At 40.1% G+C, this 15,158-nt stretch overlaps 1 protein-coding gene across 16 annotated transcripts in view; it reads right to left on the reverse strand.

Moving 5' to 3' along the window:
- The window catches only part of Ttc23l (tetratricopeptide repeat domain 23-like), a 61,738-nt gene that overhangs the window by 21,285 nt on the left and 25,295 nt on the right, over positions 1 to 15,158 (reverse strand). For 8 of the 16 annotated variants that reach the window (NR_197338.1, NR_197341.1, NR_197339.1 and 5 more), the window contains 2 exon segments: positions 13,762 to 13,870; positions 443 to 567 (listed from right to left, as the gene is read on the reverse strand). Coding sequence is in view for 5 of the 16 variants with exons in the window: in NM_001433220.1 (NP_001420149.1) it covers positions 443 to 567; positions 13,762 to 13,870 (234 nt within the window). In the remaining 11 variants the exon portion in view is untranslated. 16 annotated transcript variants of the gene reach the window in all.

Here is a 15,158-nt window from a genome sequence, read left to right on the forward strand (position 1 = left end):
CTAGTGTTCTGCCTCAGACCTCCAGCCCTGCAAACTGAACCCTCCCCCGACCCTCTCCTCCTCAACTACAGGCTGTAGGCATCTTTGTTAAACCAATAGTTTTAAATTAAGGAGCAAGGTTTGCACAGTCAAAGCTGGCATATGTGAGAATTCACTCTTCTTAAGGTAACTAGTCCTTGGGATACAGAACTTAGCATTACAGTTCATAGCAACAGACCAAACCTCAACACTGCACTGAAAGTGTTCTGGATTTAAAGGACTTTATGTACAGTGACAAAAGCAAATTATTTTATTGATATCATAAGCAGCAGCAACCTCATGTGTTCTACCCAGTTTAATCTGAGACTTCTGTGAGCTCTTGTTTCTGAACTGTGAACCAAAAACAGGCCATCTATAACTAACGAACAAAGTAGGGTCATGTTTATGGCTTGATGACATTTACCTGTTTTTCGCCATTTTGGATGAGCCATGTACAAAAGTCTTCAATGGTGGTAAGAGTTTCATAGTCTTCTGAGCCCAGGGTTTGGTATGTACTAATACTTCTTATAAAATATATCTCAACTGCATCTAGAAAAATGGAAAGCATTATTTAAAGCAAACTTCAAGCCTTCACAAATGCCTATTATCAGCTTGGGTTCCATTGGCATTTTCATAGATGTAGTCTAGGCCTACTCCTGTTCCAGGCTTCACAAACATCCTCAGAAAGTCCAAGACAGGATTGGATAGAATCAGATGGTATTCTCATGATGAAATGCATGCATGCATTTGAAGTAGGGAGAAAGGTTTCTGTCCAAATAGTCATATTATTCCAAAGCCCAAAATAATTACCATATTAGACTTCCAGAAACATTGAAAGACTATATATAATTTTAGCTATGAAAGACTAAAACTCTGATAGAGATTTTGTGTGTTTAACACACATTGTATGTATTTTTATATATTTAATATATATACATAATTATATATGTATGTATACAGAGATATGATTTGGCAAGTTTTACTGTTTAAAACCTGCTGTTATAGCCAGAATATGGTAGCTCACTTCTATAATTCTAGCACTTAATGGACTAAGGCAGGAAACATTGCCATGTGTTTGAGGCCAGCCTGGACTCTATAAGGAATTCCAGGTCATACATTTTAGGGTTACAAATGGAGATGCTGTCTCAAACAAGTGGCTTGTGGGTTTTTTTTTCACCTGCCAGTAATGTCGCCTGCTGATGAACTGGCTCAACAAATTCAAGCCTGGATCAGAAACTGTTTACACAACAGTTGTGGGTCAGTCATCCATCTTGTCTTTCTTTAAACTAGTTAACCTTAAATTAAGGAATCCACCTTCTGAGAAAAATTCAACCATCCTCCTTTGGGCCCTCCTTGCTATTTGTTTTTGTTGTTGTTATTTTGTTTTTAAAGATTTATTTTATGTATGTGAGTACACTGTCACTGTCTTCAAACACACCAGAAGAGGGCATTAGATCCCCATTACACACGGTTGTGAGTTACCAGGTAGTTGCTGAGATTTGAACTCAGGACCTCTGGAAGAGCAGTCAGTGCTCTTAACCACTGAGCCATCTCTCCAGCCCGTTATTTGGGTTTTTTAGGTCTGTTGATTATAAGATGGTTATCGTGTACTTTATGATTACCAGCCACTTATGAGTACATACTATGCATGTTCTTTTTGATCTAGGTTACCTCAGGATATTTTCTAATTCCATCCATTGATTGGCCTGCAGAGGTGGATGGAAGGAGGGAACTGGGTGAGAGAGGGGATGTCCCAGGGTGGGGTGGTAACCAAGGCGGGGGCTTCTCCTTCTCTAAGGAGAAGTGGAGGGGGTAATGGTGGGAGAAGCTTGTGAGGCCGGAACTGGGAGGAGGGGAAGAGGCCTGGGATTGGGATATAAAGTGAATAAAAAGTTTATGGATAGAAAAAAAGAATCTTGCTCTGATGATTGATTTTAAGGTAGAAGGAGGCTTTTATCATCAAGCAGGAGTTTCACTGGAAGGTTTTTCATACATACCTTTTGTGGATTAAGGAAATTGTTCCCCTTTATTATGAGTGGGTATTACATTTTGTATACTTTTTTCTGAAAAAAAAAGATTCAAATTATATGTTTTCATCTTTATTAGTATGGTGTATTTACTGGAAGTTGAATATTGAATGAGCCTGAAAACTTTCCTCTGAATGTTTCAGCAGTCACTTTGCTTTATGAGTTACAGTATTTATTTGCTATGTCTTTCATTAAGAATGTTTTATATCTACGTAGCTGAAAGTGCTGATTTGTGGTGCTTTTCCTGCAAATGCCTTTATGATACTGACATCATAAAATTAGGAGTTATTTATGTCTCTTACAGTTTTTGCTTTTTTATTTGTTTCTATATGTGTGTGTTGGAGGGAAGCTTGTTGCAGTGAATTTTTTTGATGTAATTAAGAGTAAGGCTCCCTAAACTCCCTTTTTTCCCCAAGATGCTAGGGTGGAGACCATGTGGAAGATACTCAATGTGTTAGGGGTAGAGTTGGGTCAGAGTCTTCCCTGAAGCTAGCAACCTCTCTCTTCCTCTTAAGTTCTTTGATAGGTGGGTGGTTCAAGGACTTCTTCCTCCTTGGTGACCATGTAGACTGTGAGGTTAGTTCACCATTCATTGTTATGTCAGAAAGTGAGTTGGACAAAGAGCTCCTTGAAGGCAATGCCAACCCCAGTGTTAAAGGCAGAAAAGTGGGTGTCACTGCTAAAAATTTCAGGAGACAGTCTGGAAATCAGTATAGCTCAGGATGCCTTTTAAGGGGCTGTGATAGTTAGGAGCCCTGACTAATACAGGCACACTTCAATGGTGGCTTCACCACCCTCTTGGTTTGTTTGTTTGTTTGTTTTTCATGCAATATATTTCATCATAGTTTCCACTCCCCCAACTTTTCCCAGGTCCTCCCCTCCTCCCCATCTCTCTACTTACATGACTTCCAAATTCATGTCCACTTTCTCTCCTTTCTCTCTCAAAAAAAGGCACTAACATTAAAACTAAATGAAAAAGTTAAGACAAAAATACCAAAACAAAACAAAAAGCACACACAAAAAGTCATGGAGTGTATTTTGTATTAGTCAACTACTCTTGGGCATAGTGCCTGCCATGCTGTGTGTTCTCATTCATATTTGGGATCTTTAGTCGGAATGTCAGACCCATGACATTGAGGTTTGGAATGCAGGAGAATGTTATGACCGTCCCCTTACTTCTGGGATAATACCGCCCACCACTTTTTGAGAGATTCAGGGAAGATGCTTTGGCCAGCCCCGTGGCTATCATACTTCAGTTTCCCTGAGGAGCATTCCACTATCGTCCTGTTGGTAGTGATAGCATGAACCATACTCATGAGTCCATGAATTATACCAAAGTTGTCATGGGACAATGTTGGCCAGGTTAGGACTAGAAGAATAGGAACTGCTGACAACTGTGAGTGAGTTGTCATGAGTTGTCTCGTGGTGTAAACCCATCACGAACCTGGGGGTATCAACAGAATGGCCAGAGGTAATGGCCCTTTCAGCTCCACCCTTCAAATGAACCTAGCCCTTTCTATCCTAATAAAGACACCGGTAGAATCCACAACATACCTGCGCCAACATCACTCCGCTTGATGTTGGCAGGCCCTCACTCCTAGAAGACAAGAGAGGCCCTCCCGTTGCTGACAAGTTTCCTTTTCTCAGATTTGACTGTACTGTGTAACTTGCTGTGGAGTAGAGTGATGCTGGACTGTGAAGGAAGACTGTAGCTAAGGTTAATAAAGGCAGCACTGGTGTCAATACCCACTTCATCATAGTTGAAAGCAGATTTAGTGACCAAGTGCCCCATCTGGCCAAATCTGCCCTCTCCTATCTTTACCATAATGTCTCGGGGATCAGGCTGGCACTAGAGAAGACGCGGCAGTCTCTGGAACAGGAAGAAGTTAAAAGCCTCTTGTATGTTTTTTATTTCTCTCATCCTAAACTTTATTTTTGTAAGCACACGTGTGGGCAGTAAGGATGGATCTTCATGTGCCATGGTGTGCCCATGGAGGTCAGAGCCCAACCTTCAGAGTCGGTTCTTTCCTTCCACCATGTGGGGTTTGGGGATTGAATTCAGGCATTAGGCTTGGTGGCAAGCACCTTTATCTGACAAGTCACCTCACCATCCCTCCTATATGTCACGGAGGTGATAGAGAATTGGTATTATTCTTTCTTTAAATGTTAGGTAGACTTCCAAAGTGATATTGTCTACATGAAGAAATTTCTTTTTTGGGAGGATTAACTATGAATCAATTTTTAATACATATGCATCTGCTAAGTTACTTGTTCATGCAGGGTGAGTTTTATGTTCTGTGTTCAGTATTTTGTGACAGACATAGTTTTATATCTTTTTGTAATTAAAATGTCAATCTCTTCTTTAATATTATACCTTTTGGTATGCACAGAAAACCCTTCTCAAATTTGGACTTTAATTCTTTCTATTCTAGAACTGTCTTTTCTCATGGCTAAATTTTAATTTCAGTTTTGCTGCATAAAATTTTGGTCTAGGTGAAGTTTAATTTAATAACAAAAGCTCATCTCTGGTTTGCCTGCTTGCCTTGTAGGAGTGAGCAATTGCTAGATCCTTGGACTTCTATTCACAGCTGCTGCTGACCATTGTTGGGGAGTTAGACTACAGAATCTCTCTGGACCCAAATCGGGCCCTGAGAGAGCTGGTCTCCCAGGAGTGCTGACACAACTAAGATTAAAGGCTCACAGGCTCACAGGAGGGACAGGCTCCAGTCAGAGACAGCAAGATCAACTAACACCAGAGATAAACAGATGGCAAGAGGCAGGCACAAGAACCTAAGCAACAGAAACCAAGGCTACTTGGCATCATCAGAACCCAGTTCTCCCACCACAGCAAGTCCTGGATTACCCAACACACTGAAAAAGAAAGATTCTGATTTAAAATCATCTCTCATGATGATGATAGAGGAATTTAAGGAGGACATAAACAACTCCCTTAAAGAAATACAGGACAACAGAGGTAAACAGATAAAAGCCCTTAAAGAAGAAACACAAAAATCCCTTAAAGAATTACAGGAAAACACAACCAAGCAGGTGAAGGAATTGAGCAAAACTATCCAGGATCTAAAAATGGAAATAAAAACAATAAAGAAAGCACAAAGGGAGACAACCCTGGAGATAGAAAACCTAGGAAAGAGATCAGGAGTCAAAGATGCAAGCATCACCAACAGAATACAAGAGATAGAAGAGAGAATCTCAGGAACAGAAGGTTCCATAGAAGACACAACAGTCAAAGGAAATGCAAAATGCAAAAAGCTCCTAGCTCAAAGCATCCAGGAAATCCAGGACACAATAAGAAGACCAAACCTAAGGATAATAGGTACAGAAGAGAGTGAAAACTCCCAACTTAAAGGACCAGTAAAGATCTTCAACAAAATCATAGAAGAAAACTTCCCTAACCTAAAGAAAGAGATGAGCATGAATACACAAGAAGCCTACAGAACTGCAACTAGATTGGACCAGAAAAGAAATTCCTCCTATCACATAATAATCAAAACACCAAAAGCATAAAACACAGAAAAATATTAAAAGCAGTAAAGCAGACATATCAGAGTTACACCAGACTTCTCACCAGAGACTCTAAAATCCAGAAGATCCTGGGCAAATGTCATCAGACCCTAAGAGGCCATAAATGCCAGACCAGACTACTATACCCACAAAACACTAAATTAATATAGATGGAGAAACCAAGATATTCCATGACAAAGTCAAATTTATACAATATCTTTACACAAAGATAGTCCTACAAAGGAAAATAGATGGAAAACTCCAACACAAGGAGTGAAACTACATGCTAGAAAAAGCAGGAAATAATCTTCTTTCTAAGAACCCAAAAGAAGATATCCACACAAACATAATTCCATCTCTAAAAACAAAAATAGCAGAAAGCAACAATCATTTTTCCTTAATATCTCTTAACATCAATGGACTCAATTCCCCAATAAAAAGACATAGACTAACAGACTGGATATTTAAAGAGGACCCAGCATTCTGTTGCATATAGGAAATGCACCTCATTGACAAAGACAGACACTACCTCAGAGTAAAAGGCTGGGGAAATTTTTCCAAGCAAATTGTCCCAAGAAACAAACTAGAATAGCCGTTCTAATATCGAATAAAATTGCCATTCAACCAAAAGTTATCAAAAAAGGTAAGGAAGGACACTTCATATTCATTAAAAGAAAAATCTACAATATGAACTCTCAATTCTGAACATCTATGCTCTAAATGCAAGGGCACCCACATTAATAAAAGAATTATTACTAAAGATCAAAGCACGCACTGTACCTCACACAATAATAATGGGAGACTTCAACACCCCACTCTCATCAATGGACAGATCATGGAAACAGAAACTAAACAGAAACACAGTGAAACTAACAAAAGTTATGAACCAAATGGATTTAACACACACACACACACACACACACACACACATATATAACATTTCATCCTAAAATGAAAGAATCTTCATTTTATCTCATAGTATCTTCTCCAAAATTGACCATGTAATTGGTCACAAAACAGGCCTCAACAGATACAGGAAGACTGAAATAATACCATGCATTCTATCACATTACCATGGACTAAGGCTGGTCTTCAACAACAAAAATGACAGAAAGCCCACATACACCTCAAAGCTGAATAACGCTCTACTTAATGACATCTTGGTCAAGGAAGAAATAAAGACTTTTTAGAATTTAATAAAAATGAAGGCACAGCATACTCAAACTTATGGGACATAGTGAAAGGAGTGCTAAGAGGAAAATTCATAGTTCTGAGTGTCTTTAAAAAGAAACTGGACAGAGCATACACTAGCAACTTGACAGCACACCTGAAAGCTCTAGAACAAAAAGAAGCAAATACGCCCAGGTGGAGTAGACGGCAGGAAATAATCAAACTCAGGGCTGAAATCAACCAAGCAGAAACACAAAGAACTATACAAAGAATCAACACAACCGGGAGTTGGTTCTTTGAGAAAATCAACAAGATAGATAAACCCTTAGCGAAACTAACCAGAGGGCAGAGAGAGAGTATCCAAATTAACAAATCAAAAATGAAAAGGGAGACATAACAACATAAACTGAGGGAATCCAAAAAATTATTAGAAACTGGAAAATCTGGATGAAATGGACAATTTTCTAGACAGATACCAGGTAGCAAAGTTAAATCAGGATCAGATAAACCATCTAAACAACCCCATAACTCCTAAAGAAATAGAAGCAGTTATTAAAAGTCTCCTAAAACAAAAAAGCCCAAGACCAGATGGGTTTAGTTCAGAATTCTATCAGACCTTCATAGAAGACCTAATACCAATACTGTCCAAACTATTCCACAAAATAGAAACAGAAGGAGCACTACCTAATTTGTTCTATGAAGCCACAATTATGCTCATACCTAAACCACACAAAGACCCAACAAAGAAAGAGAACTTCAGACCAATTTCACTTGTGAATATTGATGTAAAAATACTCAATAAAATTCTTGCAAAGTGAATCCAAGAACACATCAAAACGCTCATCCATCATGATCAAGTAGGCTTCATCCCAGGGATGCAGGGATGGTTCAATATATAGAAATCCATCAATGTAATCCACTATATAAATAAACTCAAAGAAAAAACCACATGATCATCTCATTAGATGCTGAGAAAGCATTTGACAATATTCAACACCCCTTCGTGATAAAAGTTTTGGAAAGACCAGGAATTCAAAGCCCATTACTAAACATAGTAAAAGTAATATACAGGATTGGGGATTTAGCTCAGTGGTAGAGCGCTTGCCTAGCAAGCGCAAGGCCCTGGGTTCGGTCCCCAGCTCCGAAAAAAAAGAAAAAAAAAGATCCAAACACAAAAGTAATATACAGTAAACCAGTAGCCAACATCAAACTAAATGGATAGAAACTTGAAGCAATCCCACTAAAATCAGGGACTAGATAAGGCTTCACTCTCTCCCTTTACTTTTTCCATATAGTACTTGAAGTCCTAGCCAGAGCAATTAGACGACCAAAGGAGGTCAAACAGATACAAAATGGAAAGAAAAAAGTCAAAATATCACTATTTGCAGATGATATGATAGTATACTTAAGTTACCACAAAACTTCCACCAAAGAACTCCTACAGCTGATAAAACTTCAGCAAAGTGGCTCGATATAAAATTAACTTAAACAAATCAATAGCCTTCCTTTACTCAAAGGATAAGCAGGCTGAGAAAGAAATTAGGGAAGCAGCACCCTTTACAAGAGTCACAAATAGTATAAAATACTTTAGTGTGACTCTAACCAAGTGAGTGAAAGATCTATATGACAAGAACTTCAAGCCTCTGAAGAAAGAAATTGAAGATCTCAGAAGATGGAAAGATCTCCCATGCTCGTGGATTGGTAGGATTAATACAGTAAAGATGGCCATCTTGCCAAAAGCAGTCTACAGATTCAATGCAATCCCCATCAAAATTCCATCTCGATTCTTCAAAGAGTTCAAAAAAGCAATTTGCAAATTCATTTGGAATAACAAAAAACCCAGGATATCAAGAACTACTCTCAACAATAAAAGAACTTCTGGGGGAATTACCATCCCTGACCTCAAGCTGTATTAGAGAACAATAGTGATAAAAAGTGAATGGTACTGGTACAGAGACAGGCAGGGAGAACAATGGAATAGAATTGAAGACCCAGAAATGAACCCACACATCTATGGCCACTTGATCTTTGACAAAGGAGCTAAAATGATCCAGTGGGGAAAAGATAGCATTTTCAACAAATGGTGCTGGTTCGACTGGAGGTCAACATGTAGAAGAATGCAAATCAACCCACTCTTATCCCTCTGTACAAAGCTCAGGTCCAACTGGATCAAGGACCTCCACATAAAACCAGATACACTCAAACTAATAAAAGAGAGAGAAGGGAAGAGCCTCGAACACAAGGGCACAGCGGGAAATTTCCTGAAGAGAATATCAATGGCTTATGCTCTAGGATCAAGAATCATAAAAAAAAAGAAAAGAAAAGAAAACAAAAAAAAGAAGGGGTTGGGGATTTAGCTCAGTGGTAGAGCGCTTGCCTAGCAAGCACAAGGCCCTGGGTTCGGTCCTCAGCTCCAGAAAACAAACAAACAAACAAAGAATCAACAAATGGAACCTCATAAAATTGCAGTGCTTCGGTAAGGCAAAGGGCACTGTCATTAGGACCAAACAGCAACCAACAGATTGGGAAAAGATCTTTACCAATCCTACATCTGATAGAGGGCTAATATCCAATATATACAAAGAACTCAAGAGGTTAGACTCCAGAGATCTAAATAGATAGAATTAAAAAATGGGGTACAGAGCTAAAGAAAGAATTTTCAACGGAGGAATACCAAATATCTCAGAAACTTGAAAAGTAATGTCAGTATCTTTAGTCATCAGGGAAATGCAAATCAAAATAACCCTGAGATTCCACCTCACACCAGTCAGAATGGCTAAGATCAAGAACTCAAGTGACAGCAGATGTTGGTGAGGATGTGGAGAAAGAGGAACATTCCTCCATTGTTGGTGAGATTTCAAGCTGGTACAACCATTCTGGAAACCAGTCTGGCAGTTCCTTTGGACATAGTACTACCTGAGAACCCAGCTATACTATCTTTTGGGTAGATGCTCCAACATATACCAAGGACACGTGCTCCACTATGTTCATAACAGCCTTATTTATAGTAGTCAGAAGCTGGAACGAACCCAGATGCCCTTCAACAGAGGAATGGATACAGAAAATGTGGTACATCTACACAATGGAATATTACTCAGCTATCAAAAACAATGACTTCATCAAATTCTTAAGCAAATGGATGGAACTAGAAAATATCATCCTGAGTGAGGTAACCCAGTCATAAAAGAACACATGGCATGTGCTCACTGATAAGTGGATATTAGCCCAAAAGCTTGGAATACCCAAGATACAATTCAGACCACAAGAAGCTCAAGAAGAAGGAAGACCAGAGCATGGACACTTCAGTCCTTCTTAGAAGGGAGAACAAAATACTAAAGGGAGGAAATATAGAGACAAAGTGTGGAGCAGAGACTGAAGGAAAGGCCATCCACAGACTCCCCCACCTGGGGATCCAGCCCATATACAGACACCAAACCCAAGATACTATTGTGGATGCCAAGAAGTGCTTGCTAACAGGAGCCTGATATATAGTTAGCTGTCTTTTGAGACACGCTACCAGAACCTGACAAATACAGAGGCAGATCCCCAATGGAGGAGCTAGAGAAAGGACTGAGGTATCTGAGGGGGTTTGCATCCCCATAGGAAGAACAACAATATCAACCAACCAGATACCCCAGAGCTTCCTGGGTCTAAACCACCAACCAGCCCATGGCTCCAGTCACATATATTGCATAGGATGGCCTTGTTGGACATCAATGGGAGGAATGGCCCTTGGTCCTGGGAAGGCTCGATGCCCTAGTATAGGGGAATGCCAAGGCGGGGAGGTGGGAGTGGGTAGATGAGTGGGGGAACACCCTTATAGAAGCAGGGGGAGATAGGATATGGGGTTTCCAGAGGGGAAACCCTGAAAGGGGATAACATTTGAAATGTAAATAAATAAAATGTCTAATTAAAAAAGACTCAACTATACAATTTTTAAATATTTTAAAGACTTTATTGTACTGGGTTAAATAAGAGTTTCGTGCACATCTATAATGTACTTTGTGCATATCCTTCCCACCCATAAAGCCTCATATTGATTGTTGTTTATGTGATTTAGAATCACCATGGGAACAAATCTCTGGACAAATCTGTGAGGAATCATTTAGACCAGGCTAACTGCACTGAGAAGGCCTGCTCTAAATATGGCCAGTGTCACTCTGAGGGCTGGGGTCCAGGGTCAATTAAAATAAGGGATGCTGAGCACAGGCCTCCGTCAGCCCCCTGCTTCCTGACTACAGATGCAGCAGACACCAGCTGCCTCTGGGTCTTGCCGCCATGACCACACATATCCTCTGCTAGGATGGTACACACTTCAAAACTGTGCGCCCAAATAAACTCTTCTTCCGGCCTCTTCTGTCAGGTGATTTATCACAGCAATGAGACCTGTAGCTTGTGTCCGGCTCTCTCCCCTCCCCATTGAGCCCTGCACCCTCTCCAACCATCCCCTTTGTTTTCTTAGACACTTTTGTTTTTTACTTTTCATGTACTAGTACATATTTTATGAATCTATAAGAGAAAACATAAAATTTGTCTTTCTGATATTGATTTAATTCACAAAATACAATGATCTCCGGTTATATCTACTATTCCGCACATAACTTCATTCTTCTTTATGGCTGAAAACGTTCCATTGTATATGAATTTTGTGTTCTTGTCAATGGACACCTAGACTGTTTCATAGCTTAACTGTTGAATATGGGTATATGAATAGGTCTGGCATAAATACCTGTGTGCAAGTCTCTATTTAATCCCCAGCAGCACGATTCTTGTCCACATCCTCGCCAGCATTTGCTCTTGTCTGTTTGCCTGTTAAGGTGTTAGATCTTTTTGTAATTAAAATTTTCAATTTCTTTCATTGTATACATGTGCTTAGAAAGTCCCTCCTCAGAGTTTAATTTTAATTCCTTCTATTTCTAGAACCTATACTTATTATAAAGTTTTATCCATCAAAAATTTTATTTGTAATCTAGCTGGAGTTTAATTTACTTAGTTCTAAGGCTTGATGATACACATTTTAAAGCTTTTCTGGTTTTCCTGAGGTTTAAACACAGCCTGCTTTCATGTGACTTCTGATTGAGGTGAAGGAATCTCAATTCAGACTCTGTGTGCACATCTCTGACTGCTACTGGTGTTGAACCTTATTCAATGCCCAATCGGAAGGTAGCTCTGCTCATTGCCATGCAGCCAGCACGCACTGTCATCTGTATTTATCGTTCCAAGATCTGCTTCTCATTTTATTATCTCACTTAGGATTTAGTTGTTTGGGTTTGTCTTTTTTTTTTCCAGTTCCCTTTATAGTGTAGATATTAACCCCATACGTTGTAGAGCTAGCAAACATAGGCTGCCTCTTCAATCTTTCCGTTTGCTCTGCAGTGTTTCAATTCGATGAAATCTTGTTTGCCATTTGTTGGTGCTGTTTCCTGAGCGACTGGATCCACACTCCAAAAGTGCTCACAATGCCAATATCCTGAAGTGTTTTCCCTACTTATTCCTTGATCAGTTTGAAAGTTTTGTCTTGTATTAAGGTGTTTGGTGATCAAATTTGGAGTTGGTTTTCTTACAGGATAAGAGATAGGATTGTTTCACACGCTTTTACATGTGCTAATCCAGTTTTTCTAGCACGTTATTTTAAAAAGACTGATTTTTCCCCCAATGTACATTTTTTACATCCTTTTATTTAATATTAAAAATAAGTGTGTAGGAGGCTGGCAAGATGGCTTGGGGGCAAAGGAGCTTGCTTCCAAGCCCTGTGAACTGAGTTCAACCCCCAGGTCTCAAACGGCATAAAAAAAGGACTGACTCATGTTGTCCTATGATTTTCACATGTATACCATGGCAGTCACATGTGCAATCATTTATGCAAGCAAGCTATGCACTAGTGTGAGCATGCGTGCGTGCGCACGCGCACACACACACACACACAGAGGAAATAAATAAATGTTCATTTTTAATTAAAAAATTGAGAAAAATGTAAGTTGTCTCAGAACTGAAGTTTTTCTCATATAAAAAGCTCAGTATTTCACACATTTACAAATATATTATATTTCTTATAATTGCAAATTGTGAAAATCTTTTGTATGTGGAATGTGTCTATTATCTCGCATGCATAAATCTTAGGAGGAGAAAATTATTAGTTGGAAAACTCTGACTCAGAAAATCTTCAATGAAAATTGTGTTGAGAAAAAAAATACGAGATTTCAAACTGAAAAATTAAAGATTTTTTTAGTAGCGTAAGAAAACAAAAGGAGAAAAATAATACGCAGACTTGCTCTGCAGTCCTGGCTCTCTTCCTCCCCTGGTCCCCACTGTACAGCAGCACGGATCACTGCATCAGCAGAAGGGAAAGGCATTTAACATGTCACATTCTCCACAAATCCCACGTTCCTCTGACAGGACAGACCCCACTGTCATCTCTGGAGCCAAGACAGGACAGAGTTCCTTTAACCACAGACCCCCGTGCCCATTAGGCTGCCCAGGCCACAAGTCATCCCACACCAATTCAGCTGTCTCTCCAGTTCCACCATGCCCCCAACCTTGCTGGACAGAGGAACCTTGCTGGAGGATCCATTAAATACTTAGCTTTCTCTAGAAATCCTGGTACATTATCTTTGAATACAGATCAATAAAATTCTAACTCTGTCATCCTTCTCTCTTGTAAGTCAGAGGGAAGGAGTTAAGGCTGAGCACAGGGAGAGAGGACTCCATGCTACCTCGCTTGACTTATGGGACGCCATGCTTACAGCGTGTGATCTCTAGAACTTAGACAGGTGAATGTGGTGGACATCGTGGGGGAATGCAGGAGACTGTTGGTTCTGGTGCTCAATTAATTCCAGAAGACATTATCAGGTGTATGATCATGTGTAATTACGGAATCTCTTTTGTACAGAATCAGACCAGCTTTATCTTTCTTCCATAGAGTGGCTACGTATAAACTCTTACTTAAATGAAGGTCATTTGTCAGTTTGCTTCTCATACGTCACTGGGAAAAGACGATAAACGCAATGCCACCTCCTCCACCTACCCCTGTGCTGGGATTCTCCGGACATGGCATAAGCTTTTGCTAGTAAAGCACTCGCCTCAGCAGTTTGGGGGCTGACTTCAGTAAACGAAGAAACACTGATAGAATAGGCCTGGGGAGAAAAAAGACGACAAGGTCAGCGCCCAGTGACGGTCTGGAAACCATGACAAAGTCAGTACCCAGTGACAGTCTGGAAACCATGACAACAGGCTCAGTGCCCAGTGACAGTCTTTCTTTGCCCTTTTCAGCAGCTATCAGACTTGCTAGCTCACTGGGAGCCAACCCAGCTAAACATGGATGAGTGCGGACTCTGAGTTCCAGCTCAGCCACTTCCGACTATGGTTCTTGGAAAGGTAATTTTGCCTTCTTATGCAGATGGAATGTATGTGCCTCTTGGTGGTTAGGGCTCAGGAAACATTAAAGGAGGCACCATATGTAAATACTGGGCACTATCCATCATGTGGTTAGTTCTACCTAAACCTCAGCCATATTACCTCCACTGCACTTCCCAGAAGAAGACACCTGTGACCTTAGCTCAGCATTCCAAGAGTTCAGTGTCAAAGACAGTCCAAAAGATGAGGGGCTAAGAGCTCCAGGCCTGGGGCTGGAGAGATGGCTCAGTGGATAAGAGCACTGACTGCTCTTCCAGAGGTCGTGAGTTCAATTCCCAGCAATCACATGGTGGCTCACAACCATCTCTAATGAGACCTAATGCTCTCCTCTGGTGTGTCTGAAGACAGAGACAGTGTACTCATACATAAAATAAATAAATCCTTGGAAAAAAAAAGAGCTCCAGGCTACTCAGCTGCTTACCGTGATACAAGATGGTCTCTTATCTTCTTCAAATATAGGGAAAAAACATGATGGAAACAGTATTTGTCACAAACAGTTGTTGTAAATGCTAAATTTATTAATATATGTAAAGTGCTTTTGATACCACCTGGCACTCAGTAGCCATTAGTATAAAATAATAATCACTAGTATTGTTCATATTGTGTTTAAATGGTAAGTACTGTCACTTAGAAAGCAGAGTGAGAACAGCTGACCCACAGCTAGCAGCAAAGAAAGAGCCGCCCATGCATAGCAGGTCACCGGCTAAACACATAATTATTTCAAGGTGCCAAAGGGACTGTTCTCACCCCACTGGCCGCAGAGCGACGTGTGCACATGAGCTTTAGCACTGAGCTCCCGGGTCAGAGTCTCTGAGTCCAAGTCTCTGCTTGGCCACTTGGTAGTCATATAACTTCATCAGAATTAGCGCTAACTCTGTGCTTCACTTCTGACCCTTAAAAATGAGATCACATGACAATCCCTACTTTAAAGGTCTTTGCTTGTAGGTTAAAAGAAATATATACTTGGGTGCACATGGTCAAAAACATTCTATAAATTTGAACTCATTT

This window comes from Rattus norvegicus, chromosome 2 (assembly GCF_021556685.1).
Source record: "Rattus norvegicus strain SHRSP/BbbUtx chromosome 2, alternate assembly SHRSP_T2T, whole genome shotgun sequence".
In the NCBI taxonomy this organism is placed as follows: Eukaryota; Metazoa; Chordata; class Mammalia; order Rodentia; family Muridae; genus Rattus; species Rattus norvegicus.